The 20,195-nt window shown below is 56.7% G+C and overlaps 1 protein-coding gene across 7 annotated transcripts in view; it reads left to right on the forward strand.

Moving 5' to 3' along the window:
• LOC125466901 (ubiquitin carboxyl-terminal hydrolase 2-like) overlaps positions 1–20,195 on the forward strand; it is a 283,930-nt gene that overhangs the window by 34,891 nt on the left and 228,844 nt on the right. The window contains exon 1 of one of the 7 annotated variants that reach the window (XM_048562036.2): positions 17,117–17,185. The exons of the other annotated variants lie outside the window; for them this stretch is intronic. Within the exon in view, the coding sequence (XP_048417993.1) occupies positions 17,125–17,185 (61 nt within the window). The 5' untranslated portion in view covers positions 17,117–17,124. Of the gene's footprint in view, positions 1–17,116; positions 17,186–20,195 lie in introns of those variants that run through there. 7 annotated transcript variants of the gene reach the window in all.

Genomic DNA, 20,195 nt, shown 5'->3' on the forward strand with positions numbered 1-20,195 from the left:
TGGCACCGCAGTGAGAGGCCAGGCTTTCAGAAACTTGGCACAGAGGGGCAAAGTGAGCAGGTGTGGCCCATATATAGGGCACTGCCAGCCACAGCAACTTCCTGTGTACAGTCTCCACCACTTGGAACATACTCAAAGTATAACATAGCAGGGGGACAAATGCAGAAATAGTCTAGAGTTAGGCAGAGAAACCTTGTAAAGTAAGGCAATTTAAAAATTGTTCTGCCTTGGACTGGATTATTGAATTCAAGCATTTTTTTTGTTGCAGTCAGAATGACTCTGAGATCTTCAGCCCCTTTGACAGATAATCACATGAAGAATTTCTGGCTCTCACTGTTGATTCATGTTGGCTGGGTTCTTGCATAAACCAATGGAGAGAACATGAATTGCATTTCTATGCTACCTATTACAACCTCAGAATGTCCCAAAGCATTTTGCAACCAATTAGGCATTTTTTTGAACTGTGGCCCTGTTATAATGTAAGAAATATGGCAACTTGTGCATAGCAGCACCCCACATAGTGCAGTAATGATGAATAATCCATCCAGTTGATTGATGCTCGGTTATAAATAATCACCAGGAAACCAGGGAGGATTCCCACAACCAAGACAGGACAAGTCAGGGAAATTTCTGGATGGCTTGAAGTTAAGTACGGTGGAAATTCAAAGAGATTTGGTTCATCTGCATAGATCTTTTAAAATGATAAAAATAGTCAAGAAAGCCAATGGAAGCTGGCCTTTACATCTAGAGGACTGGTGTACAAGGACACAGAAGTTAGGCCACAGTCATTCAAAGCCTTGGTTAGACCCCACTTGGAGCACTGAGAGTAGATCTGGGCATCATACTTCAGTAAGAATATTAGACTACAATGTAGCTTTACAAGAATGATACCTGGGCTTCAGGGGTTAAATTATGAAGAAGCATTATACAATGTAAGCCTACTTTCTTGAAAATTTCGAAGCTAAAGAGATGATCTTATCAAAGTTTTCAAGCTAGCAACAGGAAAAGGCAGGGTAGGTAAAGATAAACTATTTCCATTTGGTGGAGATTCCAGAACTCGGGGACACTGTCTGAGAATGAGGGCCAGAGCGTTGGGGAGAGATGTTAGGAAACACTTCTACACACAACGGGAGAGGTTTGGAATGCTCTTGCACAAATGGTAGTGGTTGCTGGGTTGGTTAAGAATGTTAACTTTTTAAAATTAAATTTTAAAAAATAAAGATAAATAAATTTAATGTTAAGCAAATGTATTAAAGGATCTAGGTCAAAGGCAGGTATATCAAAATAGGCCACAGATCAGCCGTGATCCACTGAGTGCTGGAATAGGCTCATGGGGCTGAATGGCCGACTCCAGTTACTATGTACCATCATTTCAAAAAGTGCTGAGAGATCTTTTACATCAACCCAGAAGATCATCCAAAAGATTTCACACTGAATAGTGCGGCACTCCCTCAGCACTGACCCTCTGACAGTGACCGCTCCCTCAGCACTGACCCTCTGACAGTGCACCGCTCCCTCAGCACTGACCCTCTGACAGTGACCGCTCCCTCAGCACTGACCCTCCGACAGTGCACCGCTCCCTCAGCACTGACCCTCTGACAGTGCGTCACTCCCTCAGCACTGACCCTCCGACAGTGCGGCGCCCCCTCAGCACTGACCCTCTGACAGTTCACCGCTCCCTCAGCACTGACCCTCTGACAGTGCGGCGCCCCCTCAGCACTGACCCTCCGACAGTGCGGCGCTCCCTCAGCACTGACCCTCTGACAGTGCGGCTCTCCCTCAGCACTGACCCTCTGACAGTGCGGCGCCCCCTCAGCACTGACCCTCCGACAGTGCGGCGCTCCCTCAGCACTGACCCTCTGACAGTGCGACGCTGCCTCAGCACTGACCCTCCAACAGTGCGACTCTCCCTCAGTACTGACCCTCCGACAGTGCGACGCTGCCTCAGAACTGACCCTCCGACAGTGCGACGCTGCCTCAGCACTGACCCTCCGACAGTGCGGCGCTCCCTCAGCACTGACCCTCTGACAGTGCGGCTCTCCCTCAGCACTGACCCTCTGACAGTGCGGCGCCCCCTCAGCACTGACCCTCTGACAGTGCGGCACTCCCTCAGCACTGACCCTCCGACAGTGCGACGCTGCCTCAGAACTGACCCTCCGACAGTGCGACGCTGCCTCAGCACTGACCCTCTGAAGTGCGACGCTGCCTCAGCACTGACCCTAGGACAGTGCGACGCTGCCTCAGCACTGACCCTCTGACAGTGCGGCACTCCCTCAGCACTGACCCTCTGACAGTGCCCACTCCCTCAGCACGGACCCTCTGACAGTGCACCGCTCCCTCAGCACTGACCCTCCGACACTGCGGCTCTCCCTCAGCACTGACCCTCTGACAGTGAGGCGCCCCCTCAGCACTGACCATCCGACAGTGCGGCGCTCCCTCAGCACTGACCCTCCGACAGTGACCGCTCCCTCAGCACTGACCCTCCGACAGTGCAGCACTCCTTCAGCATTGACCCTCCGTCAGTGCGGCACTCCCTCAGCACTGACCCTCTGACAGTGCCCGCTCCCTCAGCACTGACCCTCCGACAGTGCAGCGCTACCTCAGCACTGACTCTCTGACAGTACCCAATCCCTCAGCACTGACCCTCCGACAGTGCGGCGCTCCCTCAGCACTGACTCTCTGACAGTACCCAATCCTTCAGCACTCACCCTTCAACAGTGCAGCGCTCCCTCAGCACTGACCCTCCGACAGTGCGGCGCTCCCTTAGCACCGAACCTCCGACAGTGCGGCGCTCCCTCAGCACCGAACCTCCGACAGTGCGGCGCTCCCTTAGCACTGACCCTCCGGCAGAGGCGCTCCCTCAGCACTGACCCTCCGACAGTGCAGCACTCCTTCAGCAGTGACCGTCCGTCAGTGCCCACTCCCTCAACAGTGACCCTCCGACAGTGCGGCACTCCTTCAGCACTGACCCTCCGACAGTGCAGCGCTCCCTCAGCACTGACCCTCCGACAGTGACCGCTCCTTCAGCACTGACCCTCTGTCAGTGCGGCGCTCCCTCAGCACTGACCCTCCGACAGTGCAGCGCTCCCTCAGCACCGACCCTCTGACAGTGCAGCACTACCTCAGCACTGACCCTCCGACAGTGCCCACTCCCTCAGCACCAACCCTCCGACAGTGGCCGCTCCCTCAGTACTGACCCTCCGACAGTGCGGCACTCCCTCAGCAGTGACCCTCCGTCAGTGCCCACTCCCTCAACAGTGACCCTCCGACAGTGCGGCACTCCTTCAGCACTGACCCTCCGACAGTGCGGCACTCCCTCAGCACTGACCCTCTGACAGTGCCCGCTCCCTCAGCACTGACCCTCCGACTGTGCAGCGCTCGCTCAGCACTGACCCTCCGACAGTGTCTCCTCCCACAGCACTGACCCTCTGACAGTGCGGTGCTCCCTCAGCACTGACCCTCCGACAGTACCCGCTCGCTCAGCATTGACACTCCGACAGTGCCCACTCCCTCAGCACTGACCCTCCGACAGTGCCTGCCCCCTCAACCCCGACCCTCTGACAGTGTGGCGCTCCCTCAGCACTGACCCTCTGACAGTGCCCACTCCCTCAGCACTGACCCTCCAATAGTGCCCACTCCCACAGCACTGACCCTCCGACAGTGCAGCACTCCTTCAGCATTGACCCTCCGACAGTGCGGCACTCCCTCAGCACTGACCCTCTGACAGTGCCTGCTCCCTCAGCAGTGACCCTCCGTCAGTGCCCACTCCCTCAACAGTGACCCTCCGACAGTGCGGCACTCCTTCAGCACTGACCCTCCGACAGTGCAGCACTCCCTCAGCACTGACCCTCTGACAGTGCCCGCTCCCTCAGCACTGACCCTCCGACAGTGCAGCGCTACCTCAGCACTGACTCTCTGACAGTACCCAATCCCTCAGCACCGATCCTCCGACAGTGCGGCGCTCCCTCAGCACTGACTCTCTGACAGTACCCAATCCTTCAGCACTCACCCTTCGATAGTGCAGCGCTCCCTCAGCACTGGCCCTCCGACAGTGTGGCGCTCCCTCAGCACTGACTGTCTGACACTGCCCAATCCCTCAGCACCGACCCTTCAACACTGCAGCGCTCCCTCAGCACTGACCCTCCGACAGTGCGGCGCTCCCTTAGCACTGACCCTCCGACAGTGGCCGCTCCCTCAACACTGACCCTCCGACAGTGCAGCACTCCTTCAGCATTGACCCTCCGACAGTGCGGCACTCCCTCAGCAGTGACCCTCCGTCAGTGCCCACTCCCTCAACAGTGACCCTCCGACAGTGCAGCGCTCCCTCAGCACTGACCCTCCGACAGTGACCGCTCCTTCAGCACTGACCCTCTGACAGTGCGGCACTCCCTCAGCACTGACCCTCCGACAGTGCGGCGCTCCCTCAGCACCGACCCTCTGACAGTGCCCACTCCCTCAGCACTGACCCTCCAATAGTGCCCACTCCCACAGCACTGACCCTCAGACAGTGCAGCACTCCTTCAGCATTGACCCTCCGACAGTGCGGCACTCCCTCAGCACTGACCCTCTGACAGTGCCTGCTCCCTCAGCAGTGACCGTCTGTCAGTGCCCACTCCCTCAACACTGACCCTCCGACAGTGCGGCGCTCCCTCAGCACTGACCCTCCGACAGTGCGGCGCTCCCTCAGCACCGAACCTCCGACAGTGCGGCACTCCCTCAGCACTGACCCTCTGACAGTGCCTGCTCCCTCAGCAGTGACCGTCTGTCAGTGCCCACTCCCTCAACACTGACCCTCCAACAGTGCAGCGCTACCTCGGCACTAACCCTCCGACAGTGCGGCGCTCCCTTAGCACTGACCCTCCGGCAGTGGCGCTCCCTCAGCACTGACCCTCCGACAGTGCAGCACTCCTTCAGCATTGACCCTCCGACAGTGCGGCACTCCCTCAGCAGTGACCCTCCGTCAGTGCCCACTCCCTCAACAGTGACCCTCCGACAGTGCGGCACTCCTTCAGCACTGACCCTCCGACAGTGCAGCGCTCCCTCAGCACTGACCCTCCGACAGTGACCGCTCCCTCAGCACTGACCCTCCGACAGTGCAGCACTCCTTCAGCATTGACCCTCCGACAGTGCGGCGCTCCCTCAGCACTGACTCTCTGACAGTACCCAATCCTTCAGCACTCACCCTTCAACAGTGCAGCGCTCCCTCAGCACTGACCCTCCGACAGTGCGGCGCTCCCTTAGCACCGAACCTCTGACAGTGCGGCGCTCCCTCAGCACCGAACCTCCGACAGTGCGGCGCTCCCTTAGCACTGACCCTCCGGCAGTGGCGCTCCCTCAGCACTGACCCTCCGACAGAGCAGCACTCCTTCAGCATTGACCCTCCGACAGTGCGGCACTCCCTCAGCAGTGACCGTCCTTCAGTGCCCACTCCCTCAACAGTGACCCTCCGACAGTACGGCACTCCTTCAGCACTGACCCTCCGACAGTGACCGCTCCTTCAGCACGGACCCTCTTTCAGTGCGGCGCTCCCCCAGCACTGACCCTCCGACAGTGCAGCGCTCCCTCAGCACTGACCCTCCGACAGTGCAGCGCTCCCTCAGCACTGACCCTCCGACAGTGCCCACTCCCTCAGCACCAACCTTCCGACAGTGGCCGCTCCCTCAGTACTGACCCTCCAATAGTGCCCACTCCCACAGCACTGACCCTCAGACAGTGCAGCACTCCTTCAGCATTGACCCTCCGACAGTGCGGCACTCCCTCAGCACTGACCCTCCGACAGTGCGGCACTCCCTCAGCAGTGACCGTCCGTCAGTGCCCACTCCCTCAACAGTGACCCTCCGACAGTGCGGCACTCCTTCAGCACTGACCCTCCGACAGTGACCGCTCCTTCAGCACTGACCCTCTTTCAGTGTGGCGCTCCCCCAGCACTGACCCTCCGACAGTGCAGCGCTCCCTCAGCACCGACCCTCCGACAGTGCAGCGCTCCCTCAGCACTGACCCTCCGACAGTGCCCACTCCCTCAGCACCAACCTTCCGACAGTGGCCGCTCCCTCAGTACTGACCCTCCGACAGTGCCCACTCCCTCAGCATTGACCCTCCGTCAGTGCAGCGCTCGCTCAGCACTGACCCTCCGACAGTGCGGCGCTCCCTCAGCACCGACCCTTCGACAGTGCGGCGCTCCCTCAACATTGGCCCTCCGACAGTGACTGCTCCTTCAGCACTGACCCTCCGACAGTGCGGCGCTACCTCAGCACTGACCTTCCAGCAGTGCAGCTCTCGCTCAGCACCAACCCTCCGACAGTGCAGCGCTGCCTCAGCACTGACCCTCCGACAGTGCGGCACTCCCTCAGCACTGACCCTCCGACAGTGCCCACTCCCTCAGCACCAACCCTCCGACAGTGGCCGCTCCCTCAGTACTGACCCTCCGACAGTGCGGCACTCCCTCAGCAGTGACCCTCCGTCAGTGCCCACTCCCTCAACAGTGACCCTCCGACAGTGCGGCACTCCCTCAGCACTGACCCTCCGACAGTGCGGCACTCCCTCAGCACTGACCCTCTGACAGTGCCCGCTCCCTCAGCACTGACCCTCCGACAGTGCAGCGCTCGCTCAGCACTGACCCTCCGACAGTGTCTCCTCCCACAGCACTGACCCTCTGACAGTGCGGTGCTCCCTCAGCACTGACCCTCCGACAGTACCCGCTCGCTCAGCATTGACACTCCGACAGTGCCCACTCCCTCAGCACTGACCCTCCGACAGTGCCTGCCCCCTCAACCCCGACCCTCTGACAGTGTGGCGCTCCCTCAGCACTGACCCTCTGACAGTGCCCACTCCCTCAGCACTGACCCTCCAATAGTGCCCACTCCCACAGCACTGACCCTCCGACAGTGCAGCACTCCTTCAGCATTGACCCTCCGACAGTGCGGCACTCCCTCAGCACTGACCCTCTGACAGTGCCTGCTCCCTCAGCAGTGACCCTCCGTCAGTGCCCACTCCCTCAACAGTGACCCTCCGACAGTGCGGCACTCCTTCAGCACTGACCCTCCGACAGTGCAGCACTCCCTCAGCACTGACCCTCTGACAGTGCCCGCTCCCTCAGCACTGACCCTCCGACAGTGCAGCGCTACCTCAGCACTGACTCTCTGACAGTACCCAATCCCTCAGCACCGATCCTCCGACAGTGCGGCGCTCCCTCAGCACTGACTCTCTGACAGTACCCAATCCTTCAGCACTCACCCTTCGATAGTGCAGCGCTCCCTCAGCACTGGCCCTCCGACAGTGTGGCGCTCCCTCAGCACTGACTGTCTGACACTGCCCAATCCCTCAGCACCGACCCTTCAACACTGCAGCGCTCCCTCAGCACTGACCCTCCGACAGTGCGGCGCTCCCTTAGCACTGACCCTCCGACAGTGGCCGCTCCCTCAACACTGACCCTCCGACAGTGCAGCACTCCTTCAGCATTGACCCTCCGACAGTGCGGCACTCCCTCAGCAGTGACCCTCCGTCAGTGCCCACTCCCTCAACAGTGACCCTCCGACAGTGCAGCGCTCCCTCAGCACTGACCCTCCGACAGTGACCGCTCCTTCAGCACTGACCCTCTGACAGTGCGGCGCTCCCTCAGCACTGACCCTCCGACAGTGCGGCGCTCCCTCAGCACCGACCCTCTGACAGTGCCCACTCCCTCAGCACTGACCCTCCAATAGTGCCCACTCCCACAGCACTGACCCTCAGACAGTGCAGCACTCCTTCAGCATTGACCCTCCGACAGTGCGGCACTCCCTCAGCACTGACCCTCTGACAGTGCCTGCTCCCTCAGCAGTGACCGTCTGTCAGTGCCCACTCCCTCAACACTGACCCTCCGACAGTGCGGCGCTCCCTCAGCACTGACCCTCCGACAGTGCGGCGCTCCCTCAGCACCGAACCTCCGACAGTGCGGCACTCCCTCAGCACTGACCCTCTGACAGTGCCTGCTCCCTCAGCAGTGACCGTCTGTCAGTGCCCACTCCCTCAACACTGACCCTCCAACAGTGCAGCGCTACCTCGGCACTAACCCTCCGACAGTGCGGCGCTCCCTTAGCACTGACCCTCCGGCAGTGGCGCTCCCTCAGCACTGACCCTCCGACAGTGCAGCACTCCTTCAGCATTGACCCTCCGACAGTGCGGCACTCCCTCAGCAGTGACCCTCCGTCAGTGCCCACTCCCTCAACAGTGACCCTCCGACAGTGCGGCACTCCTTCAGCACTGACCCTCCGACAGTGCAGCGCTCCCTCAGCACTGACCCTCCGACAGTGACCGCTCCCTCAGCACTGACCCTCCGACAGTGCAGCACTCCTTCAGCATTGACCCTCCGACAGTGCGGCGCTCCCTCAGCACTGACTCTCTGACAGTACCCAATCCTTCAGCACTCACCCTTCAACAGTGCAGCGCTCCCTCAGCACTGACCCTCCGACAGTGCGGCGCTCCCTTAGCACCGAACCTCTGACAGTGCGGCGCTCCCTCAGCACCGAACCTCCGACAGTGCGGCGCTCCCTTAGCACTGACCCTCCGGCAGTGGCGCTCCCTCAGCACTGACCCTCCGACAGAGCAGCACTCCTTCAGCATTGACCCTCCGACAGTGCGGCACTCCCTCAGCAGTGACCGTCCGTCAGTGCCCACTCCCTCAACAGTGACCCTCCGACAGTGCGGCACTCCTTCAGCACTGACCCTCCGACAGTGACCGCTCCTTCAGCACGGACCCTCTTTCAGTGCGGCGCTCCCCCAGCACTGACCCTCCGACAGTGCAGCGCTCCCTCAGCACTGACCCTCCGACAGTGCAGCGCTCCCTCAGCACTGACCCTCCGACAGTGCCCACTCCCTCAGCACCAACATTCCGACAGTGGCCGCTCCCTCAGTACTGACCCTCCAATAGTGCCCACTCCCACAGCACTGACCCTCAGACAGTGCAGCACTCCTTCAGCATTGACCCTCCGACAGTGCGGCACTCCCTCAGCACTGACCCTCTGACAGTGCCTGCTCCCTCAGCAGTGACCGTCTGTCAGTGCCCACTCCCTCAACAGTGACCGTCCGACAGTGCGGCGCTCCCTCAGCACTGACCCTCCGACAGTGCGGCGCTCCCTCAGCACCGATCCTCCGACAGTGCGGCGCTCCCTCAGCACTGACCCTCCAACAGTGCAGCGCTACCTCGGCACTAACCCTCCGACAGTGCGGCGCTCCCTTAGCACTGACCCTCCGGCAGTGGCGCTCCCTCAGCACTGACCCTCCAACAGTGCCTGCCCCCTCAACCCCGACCCTCTGACAGTGTGGCGCTCCCTCAGCACTGACCCTCTGACAGTGCCCACTCCCTCAGCACTGACCCTCCAATAGTGCCCACTCCCACAGCACTGACCCTCCGACAGTGCAGCACTCCTTCAGCATTGACCCTCCGACAGTGCGGCACTCCCTCAGCACTGACCCTCTGACAGTGCCTGCTCCCTCAGCAGTGACCCTCCGTCAGTGCCCACTCCCTCAACAGTGACCCTCCGACAGTGCAGCACTCCTTCAGCACTGACCCTCCGACAGTGCAGCACTCCCTCAGCACTGACCCTCTGACAGTGCCCGCTCCCTCAGCACTGACCCTCCGACAGTGCAGCGCTACCTCAGCACTGACTCTCTGACAGTACCCAATCCCTCAGCACCGATCCTCCGACAGTGCGGCGCTCCCTCAGCACTGACTCTCTGACAGTACCCAATCCTTCAGCACTCACCCTTCGATAGTGCAGCGCTCCCTCAGCACTGGCCCTCAGACAGTGTGGCGCTTCCTCAGCACTGACTGTCTGACACTGCCCAATCCCTCAGCACCGACCCTTCAACACTGCAGCGCTCCCTCAGCACTGACCCTCCGACAGTGCGGTGCTCCCTCAGCACCGACCCTCCGACAGTGCGGCGCTCCCTTAGCACTGACCCTCCGACAGTGGCCGCTCCCTCAGCACTGACCCTCCGACAGTGCAGCACTCCTTCAGCATTGACCCTCCGACAGTGCGGCACTCCCTCAGCAGTGACCCTCCGTCAGTGCCCACTCCCTCAGCAGTGACCCTCCCTCAGTGCCCACTCCCTCAACAGTGACCCTCCGACAGTGCAGCACTCCTTCAGCACTGACCCTCCGACAGTGCAGCACTCCCTCAGCACTGACCCTCTGACAGTGCCCGCTCCCTCAGCACTGACCCTCCGACAGTGCAGCGCTACCTCAGCACTGACTCTCTGACAGTACCCAATCCCTCAGCACCGATCCTCCGACAGTGCGGCGCTCCCTCAGCACTGACTCTCTGACAGTACCCAATCCTTCAGCACTCACCCTTCGATAGTGCAGCGCTCCCTCAGCACTGGCCATCAGACAGTGTGGCGCTTCCTCAGCACTGACTGTCTGACACTGCCCAATCCCTCAGCACCGACCCTTCAACACTGCAGCGCTCCCTCAGCACCGACCCTCCGACAGTGCGGTGCTCCCTCAGCACCGACCCTCCGACAGTGCGGCGCTCCCTTAGCACTGACCCTCCGACAGTGGCCGCTCCCTCAGCACTGACCCTCCGACATTGCAGCACTCCTTCAGCATTGACCCTCCGACAGTGCGGCACTCCCTCAGCAGTGACCCTCCGTCAGTGCCCACTCCCTCAGCAGTGACCCTCCCTCAGTGCCCACTCCCTCAACAGTGACCCTCCGACAGTGCAGCGCTCCCTCAGCACTGACCCTCCGACAGTGCGGCGCTCCCTCAGCACCGACCCTCTGACAGTGCCCACTCCCTCAGCACTGACCCTCCAATAGTGCCCACTCCCACAGCACTGACCCTCAGACAGTGCAGCACTCCTTCAGCATTGACCCTCCGAAAGTGCGGCACTCCCTCAGCACTGACCCTCTGACAGTGCCCACTCCCTCAACAGTGACCCTCCGACAGTGCGGCGCTCCCTCAGCACCGACCCTCCGACAGTGCGGCGCTCCCTCAGCACCGACCCTCCGACAGTGCGGCGCTCCCTCAGCACTGACCCTCCAACTGTGGCCGCTCCCTCACCACTGACCCTCCGACAGTGCAGCACTCCTTCAGCATTGACCCTCCGACAGTGCGGCTCTCCCTCAGCAGTGACCCTCCGACAGTGCAGCGCTCCCTTAGCACTGGCCCTCCGACAGTGCGGTGCGCCCTCAGCACTGACCCTCTGACACAGCCTAATCCCTCAGCACCGACCCTCCGACAGTGCAGCACTCCTTCAGCATTGACCCTCCGACAGTGCGGCACTCCCTCAGCACTGACCCTCTGACAGTGCCTGCTCCCTCAGCAGTGACCGTCCGTCAGTGCCCACTCCCTCAACAGTGACCCTCCGACAGTGCGGCACTCCTTCAGCACTGACACTCCGACAGTGCAGCGCTACCTCAGCACTGACTCTCTGACATTACCCAATCCCTCAGCACTGACCCTCCGACAGTGCTGTGCTCCCTCAGCACCGAACCTCCGACAGTGCGGCGCTCCCTTAGCACTGACCCTCCGGCAGTGGTGCTCCCTCAGCACTGACCCTCCGACAGTGCGGCACTCCTTCAGCACTGACCCTCCGACAGTGCGGCGCTCCCTCAGCACTGACTGTCTGACAGTGCCCAATCCCTCAGCACCGACTCTCCAACAGTGCAGCGCTCCCTCAGCACCGACCCTCCGACAGTGCGGCGCTCCCTCAGCACTGACCCTCCAACACTGCAACGCTACCTCGGCACTGACCCTCCGACAGTGCGGCGCTTCCTCAGCACTGACCCTCCGACAGTGCGGCGCTACCTCAGCACTGACCCTCCAGCAGTGTAGCGCTCCCTCAGCACTGACCCTCCGACAGTGCGGCGCTCCCTCAGCATTGGCCCTGCAACAGTGACTGCTCCTTCAGCACTGACCCTCCGACTGTGCAGCACTACCTCAGCACTGACCCTCCGACAGTGCGGCGCTCCCTCAGCATTGGCCCTGCAACAGTGACTGCTCCTTCAGCACTGACCCTCCAACTGTGCAGCACTACCTCAGCACCAACCCTCCGACAGTGGCCGCTCCCTCAGCACTGACCCTCCGACAGTGCGGCACTCCCTCAGCAGTGACCCTCCGTCAGGGCCCACTCCCTCAACAGTGACCCTCCGACAGTGCGGCACTCCTTCAGCACTGACCCTCCGACAGTGCAGCACTCCCTCAGCACTGACCCTCCGACAGTGCAGCGCTCGCTCAGCACTGACCCTCCGACAGTGTCTCCTCCCACAGCACTGACCCTCTGACAGTGCGGTGCTCCCTCAGCACTGACCCTCCGACAGTACCCACTCGCTCAGCATTGACACTCCGACAGTGCCCAATCCCTCAGCACCGACCCTCCGACAGTGCCCACTCCCTCAGCACCAACCCTCCGACAGTGCCTGCCCCCTCAACACCGACCCTCTGACAGTGTGGCGCTCCCTCAGCACTGACCCTCTGACAGTGCCCACTCCCTCAGCACTGACCCTCCAATAGTGCCCACTCCCTCAGCACTGACCCTCTGACAGTGCCTGCTCCCTCAGCAGTGACCCTCCGTCAGTGCCCACTCCCTCAACAGTGACCCTCCGACAGTGCAGCGCTCTGTGTTTAGGTGAAGACTCATTTTGCATATTCGAAAGCCATCACGTTAAGTGCACCTGAGAATTGTTGGAGAAATTCCAATACTGGATTTAATAACCTGATGAGCAATGTTGCTTCTTGAAAGGAAGAGATTTCTGGGTTTTATTTTAAAGCAGGAAATGCCAATTTTACATTGCTGGGCTCCACATAGCCCCAGCTGTCCTGTGGTGCTGAATATCATCCCATGGTGCAGGGCAGCAGCTAGGATTCAGTTTCACTTTGTTCGGGAGATTGCTGACCTATTTCAGGTTGTCATGGAATTAAAGAAGCTGTTCCACTGGCTGCTGAAATACAAGACAATTTCCACAAATGTAAAACGTTTCCATTCTTGTTCTGATTTGTAATCATTGTATAGCCCCCTTTCTTTGAAATCTCCTTCACCCAGGAAACCTAGGATCGTCTAACTCCAGTCCAATTTTCACCCTAAGTATTAATCACTTTCCTCTTAGCACCTGCCCCTTCAGCTTCCCAGGCCTATCTTTCAGACAACAGCCTTACAGTGTCGTTCATTGTGACTGTCCAACTTTGACTGTCTTTGGTTACAGCCACCATCTTGGTATGACTCACGAATCTCTTTGCTTGTTCTGATTTCACAGCTCCCAGCCTGTTGCCTCTATAGCTTCCTTCTTGCTCGATGCTCCTGCTTCTGTAACACAATCCACCTCTCGATATCATGGCCCACCTTAAAACCCCTGTTCATCTTACTTTAATGCCATCTTCTGCCACCTGTTGAGCAGTTTGTTCTCTGAATGTGTTTGGTAGCATTTAAATGCAAGTTGTTGTTGTAAAGCTAGCACTGACTTCTGGTTGAGCATTTGACCTGCACTGTTCGATCGGGCTAACTATGACCTTGAGAACCAACAAAGTGCTTCATGGGAATATTTTTGAAGAAAACTCATTAACTGTAACAGGACTTCAGGCAAACAGGTGAAGTGCAACAATATCATGAATATGTACACAGTTAAAGCTCTCAGGTGAGAGAGACAGAGATGCCATGGGGGCTTTGAAACAGTTGAGCTATGAGATCTGAAAGAACTCAAGTGGCTGTGATTCAATATCAGACTCAATTGTTGGATTTAGTGTTTGCCCTTGCCAGGGAAAAGCACAACCCTCACTGGGCTATGGGCTCCCCCTCCCCTCCTGAAAGTGCTGACCCTCACTGGGTTACCAAGTCCCTCACAAGAGTGACCATCGCACAGTCCCTGTGGAGACCAAGTCCTGCCTTCACAAGGAGAACGACCTCCAGCGTATTGCGTGGCACTATCACTGTGCTAAATGGGACAGACTTCACACAGATGTAGCAGCTCATTCTGGGCATCCATGAGGCACCGTGGGCCATCAACAGCAGCTGAACTGTACTCCAGCACAATCTGTAACCTCATGGCCTGGCACATTCCCTACTCAACCATTACCATCAACTCTGGTTCAATGGAGAGTGCAGGAGGGCATGCCAGCAGCAGCACCAGGCTTACTTGAAGATGAGGCATCAATCTGGTGAAGCCAACAAACAAGGATTACTTGCACACCAAACAGTGAAAGCAGCAAGTGATAGACAGGGCTAATCAATCCCACAACTGATGGATCAGATCTAAGCTCTGCAGTCCTGCCACATCCGGTGGCGAGTAGTAGAGGATGATTAAACAACTCACTGAAGGAGGGGGCTCCACAAACATCCCCATCCTCAATGATGGAAGAGCCCAGCGCATCAGTGCAAAAGATAAAGCTGAAGCATTCGCAGCAATCTTCAGCCAGAAGTGCCGAGTGGATGATCCATCTTAGCCTCCTCCAGTGGTCCCCAGCTTCACAGATACCAGTCTTCAGCCAATTCCATTCACTCCACGTGATGTCAAGAAACAGTTGGAGACACTGGATACTGCAAAGGCTACGGGCCCTGACAACGTCTCAGCAATAGTACTGAAGACTTGTGCTCCAGAACTTGCCACTCCCCTAGCCAAGCTGTTCCAGTATAGTTACAACACTGGGATCTACTCGACAATGTGGAAAATTGGCGATGTATGTCCTGGAGATAAAAAGCAGGACAAATCCAACCCGGCCAATTACCAATTACTGTCATCAGAGGCAAAAATGGAAGTTGCCGGATAGGCTCAGCAGGTCTGACATCATCTGTGGAGAAAAAATCAGAGTTCCACCAGGGCCACTCAGCTCCTGACCCCATTACAGCCTTGGTTCAAACATGGACAGAACAGCTGCATTCCAGAGTGAGGTGAGAGTGACAACCCTTGATATCAAGGCTGTATTTGACCAAGTGCGGCATCAAGGGGCCGTAGCAAAACCAGAATCAATGTCTATCAGGGGGCAAATGCTCCAGTAGTTGGGGTCATACCTGACACAGAGGAAGATGGTCGTGATTGTTGGAGGTCAGTCATCTCAGCCCCAGGACATCTCTGCCGGAGTTCCTCGGCCACACAAATGCCCCAGGACATCTCTGCCGGAGTTCCTCGGCCACACAAATGCCCCAGGACATCTCTGCCGGAGTTCCTCGGCCACACAAATGCCCCAGGACATCTCTGCCGGAGTTCCTCGGCCACACAAATGCCCCAGGACATCTCTGCCGGAGTTCCTCGGCCACACAAATGCCCCAGAACATCTCTGCCGGAGCTCCTCGGCCACACAAATGCCCCAGGACATCTCTGCCGGAGTTCCTCGGCCACACAAATGCCCCAGGACATCTCTGCCGGAGTTCCTCGGCCACACAAATGCCCCAGGACATCTCTGCCGGAGTTCCTCGGCCACACAAATGCCCCAGGACATCTCTGCCGGAGTTCCTCGGCCACACAAATGCCCCAGGACATCTCTGCCGGAGTTCCTCGGCCACACAAATGCCCCAGGACATCTCTGCCGGAGTTCCTCGGCCACACAAATGCCCCAGGACATCTCTGCTGGAGTTCCTCGGCCACACAAATGCCAAGCTATAACCATCCCCAGCAGGCAACAGCCTAATCACTGGCCCTTACCGTTCAATATTGTTACCATTACTGAGTTTTACACTATCAACATCCCAGGGGTTACCACTAACCAGAAATTCTACTTCCACATAAACACAAGACCAGGTCAGAAGCTGGGAATACTGCAGTGAGTAACTCATCTCCTGCCTCCTCAAAGCCTATCCACCATCTACAAGGCACAAGTCAGGAGTGGGATGGAATACTCCCCACTTGCCTGGATGGGTGCAGCTTCAACAACACTCAAGAAGCTTGACACGTTCCAGGACAAAACAACACACTTGATTGGCACCACATCCACAAGCATCCACTCCCTCCTCCACCAATGTTCAGTCGCAGCAGTGTGTACTTTTTACAAGATGCTCTTCAGAAATTCATCAGAGATTCTTAGACATTATCTTCCAAACTCACAACCACTTCCATTTAGAATGTCAAGGGCAGCCACTACATGGAACACCATCATCTGCAAGTTCCCCTTCAAACCACTCACCATCCTGCCTTGGGAAAATATGTCGCTGTTCCTTCACTGACACCTGATCAAAATGCTGGAATTCCCTCCCGAAGCACTTTGTGGGTGCACCTACTCCAAATGGATGGCAGTGGTTCAAGGAGGCAGCACATGACCACCTTCTTGAGGGCAACTGGGCAATAAATGCTGGCCTGGCCAGTGAAGCCAATGTCCCACAAATAAATAACAACAAATTTTGAACATGCCCAGCAACTTTTCACTGTCTACCCTCAAACCTCTTTGTTCAAGTCTGTGTGTTTCTGTGTGTGCGCGCATGTGTGTCTGTGTCTTTATGTCTGAGTTTCTGTATCTATGTGTTTGTGTGTGTGTGTGCGTGTGTGTGTGTGTGTGTGTGTGTGTGTGTGTGTGTGTGTGTGTTTATCTATGTGACGCCCTGTCTTTGTGCCTGTGTGTGTGGGTGTGTGTGTGAGTGACACCCTGTCTTTGTGCCTGTGTGTGTGTGTGTGTGTGTGTGTGTGTGTGACGTCCTGTCTTTGTGCCTGTGTGTGTGTGTGTGTGTGTGTGTGTGAGTGACGCCCTGTCTTTGTGCCTGTGTGTGTGTGTGTGTGTGTGTGTGTGTGTGTGTGTGTGTGTGTGTGTGTTTATCTATGTGACGCCCTGTGTGTGTGGGTGTGTGTGTGAGTGACGCCCTGTCTTTGTGCCTGTGTGTGTGTGTTTATCTATGTGACGCCCTGTCTTTGTGCCTGTGTGTGACGCCCTGACTTTGTGCCTGTGTTTCTGTATCTATGTGAAACCCTGTGTGTGTGTGTCTGTCTGTCTTTTTCTCTGTTTCTGTATGAGTTTCTCTGTCTTTGCTTCTGTGTGTTTCTTTGTATCAGTCTGTCACTGTCTCTGTGTCAGTGTGTTTTTGTCAATGCCCTATTAGGAGCAAGCCTAGACTTGCTTGTGAACTCAAGCTTCCCTCTTCCTGCCAGATCTCTGTGTTGGGTTGTTTCGCAGTGTGGTGTGGGATAGCTGTAATCAAAGCAGTTGCCATAGTGAGGAAAGGAAGCTGCTCAATGATGTGGGGAATACCAAGCAAATGGCCTGAAATTGAGACAAGAATAGTGAAAAATGGAAGTAGGTTTTTCATTCTATTTGTTTTCCTACAGGTACCCTCGCCTCTTGATGTGCTTACACTCATCTGCCACATATTTCTGCAGAGTTCTGTCTTAGAAGATCTGTTTCTTGTATTGCCTTGTATTGCCTTGCATTGCCTTGTATTGCCTTGCATTGCCTTGTTGAATTTGTTTTGCACACATTGTGAAGCTGTCAATGCCGCATGGAATAGATTTAAACACTCGTAGCACAGGGACAGCATGGGGTTAGATACACAGTAAACATCCCTACACACTGTCCTCATTAAACAGGGATAACACAGGATTAGATACGGAGTAAAGCTTCCTCTACACTGTCCCCGTTAAACACTCCCAGAACAGGGACAGCATGGTATTAGATGCAGAGTAAAGCTTCCTCTACTCTGTCCCAACACAAGTTGAAACCACCTGATGGTTCCAGTGTGATATTCTCTTTCCTGGACCACCCATTCTTTTACAGAGGTTTTGAGCCATCTTCCTATTCTAGAAGCAGCGCAGGAGACAATGTGCTTGTGGCCTGAATCCATATTGAATCACCATCAAGTGGCGCTGTGGTGTTCTGTGTTTGAAGATGAAGGAAGGTGTTGGAGTAAATTAAATACATTCCCACAACAAAATCTGAATCTTCCTCCTCAGCAAATTTTTCAAAGTTGGTGAATCGCCTCACCTTCAATGGTTTTTCCCTCTCCTGCACAATCCTGAGTGAGGGCTGATGCTGATGTAGAGCAGGCAGGGTGAGTGTACAATCTACAGGCAGGCTACAGTACAGGGACAGGTTTTGTAAATTTGGAGTTTGGGAGACTGTGTCAATACATTAATCTAACACGAGGTGGCAGAATCTGCCTGAGAGTCTCTCACACAGGGAGCTACTGGAGAACAGCCTGTAAACATGTCCCATTTGGTAATCACTTGGAAATCCGTTCTGTAATCTCCACATTCTTACCCGTAAACATTTTTGGTGAACAGACCTGTCCACCATATCCTTCCTCTAGAGCAGAATGACAACTTTGTAAACTTTTTACTGGCCCCTGTACTTGAGTACAATGACAATAAAACTTAATTCTAATTCTTCCCTTACTCCTCTTCAGGCTCAAGTAAAGCCATTATCCAATTGAATGCTGAAAACATTCTACTGAATGGAGCACATCCATCAGGCCTGTATTTCAAAAGCAGCTCCTCCTCCCCGCCACCACCCCCACCCGCCCCCCCCCCCCACCTTGGAGAGTCAGTGTTGAGGGATTCACCCCCTCCATCCCGTGGAGGGTCAGCACTGAGGGATCCCCTCCCACCCCCCTTGGAGGGTCAGCAGTCAGGGATCCCCTCTCCCCTCCTTGGAGGGTCAGCACTGAGGGATCCCCTATCCCATCGGAAGGTCAGTCCTGAGGGATCCCCTCCCCCCCCCCCGGAGGGTCAGCGCTGAGTGATCCCCTCCCCCCTCGGATGGTCAGTGCTGAGGGATCCCCTCCCCTCCTTTGTAGGATCAGCACTGAGGGATAACCTCCCCTCCCCTTGGAGGGTTAGTGCTGAGGGATCAGCCCCTCCCCCCTTGGAGGGTCAGCACTGAGGGATCCCCGCCCCTCCCCTCAAAAGGTCAGCGCTGAGGGCTCTCCTCCCTCCTTGGAGGGTCAGCAATGAGGAATCCCCCCCCTCCCTGGAAGGTCAGCGCTGAGTGAGCCCCTCCCCCTTCAGAGGGTCAAAGTTGAGGGATCCCGTCCCCCCCTTGGAGGGTCAGCACTGAGGGATCCCCTCGCACCCCCCCCCGCCCCGGGAAGGTCAGCGCTGAATGATTCCCTCCACCCTCAGAAGGTCAACACCGAGGGATCACCTCCCCCGCCCCCCAGAAGATCTGTGCTGAGGGAACCCCTCCCCTGGAGGGTCAGCACTGAGGGATCCTCTCCCCCCACGTCAGAGGGTTATCGCTGAGGGATGCCCTCCCCCTTGGAAGGTCAGTGCTGAGGGATCCTCTTCCCCCTAACCTTGGAGGGTGCGTGCTGAGGGAGTCCGTCCCTGTCACAGCTCAGTGCTGAGGGAGGTGTTCTCTTTCGGATAAACACCTGCTGGATCCTGCCTGGCAGATATATGTAAAAAGAACCCAAGTCTGTTATTTTGAAGAACAGCTTCAGTGGCTCTAACTATACTCAGCTGGCTGGGTGGTTGGTTTGTGAAGTAGAGTGATGCCCACCGTTTGAGTTCAGCTCCCTCCAAAGAGATCCTTCAGCGCTGACCCTCAACTCCCACCCTGGCTGAGGTTACCACAAAGGAGTCTCCTCTCAACCTCCCCCCTCACATGAGATATCTGACCCTCAAGTTAAACCACCCCCAGTTGTCTCTCTCTAAGGAGAGAGCAGCCCAATGGAAGAACAGACAATGCTGGAGTCAGTGATAACATGGAGCTGGAGGAACACAGCAGGCCAGGCAGCATCAGAGGAGCAAAAGAGTCAATATTTCAAGTCTAGACCCTGATGAAGGCCTGAAGCATCAACTCTCCTGCTCCTCTTGTACTCCCTGACCTAATGTGTTCCTTCAGCTCCACACTGTATCAGCTCTATGGGCTGGTAAGACTGTGGTAACTCCCACTCATTTGTCAATAGTGATGATGTAAATATTTACTTTGATTATTGCGTTATTGTCACACTTTTGAGATTGTGAAAGGTGCTATAGGAATGTACATGTTACTTTGGGTGGAGGCTCGAATGCTGGTCAGGCTAGTTGACCCCAGAAGATTGAAGTGTGAGCGCAAACAAGCATTTCAGTAACAGTTTTGCTGTGTGGAGACAGTGACATTACAGTGTCCGCTGAGGGCCAGTCAGGTCACTGGTCTGATTTTACTGGAAACGAGGCCCAGGCAGAGTGATTAACAGCTTAGGCAAGAAGTTTCTGTTCATAGTTCAGAATTAACAATACATTCAACCTACATATTAGATTTCTGTCCCATTTCCCAGGTTTTAAACTGTGCTGTTTATAAATTGAAGCAGTGAGGGTGGTGTTACGGG

The sequence above is a fragment of the Stegostoma tigrinum genome, chromosome 32, assembly GCF_030684315.1.
Source record: "Stegostoma tigrinum isolate sSteTig4 chromosome 32, sSteTig4.hap1, whole genome shotgun sequence".
Taxonomy (NCBI): domain Eukaryota; kingdom Metazoa; phylum Chordata; class Chondrichthyes; order Orectolobiformes; family Stegostomatidae; genus Stegostoma; species Stegostoma tigrinum.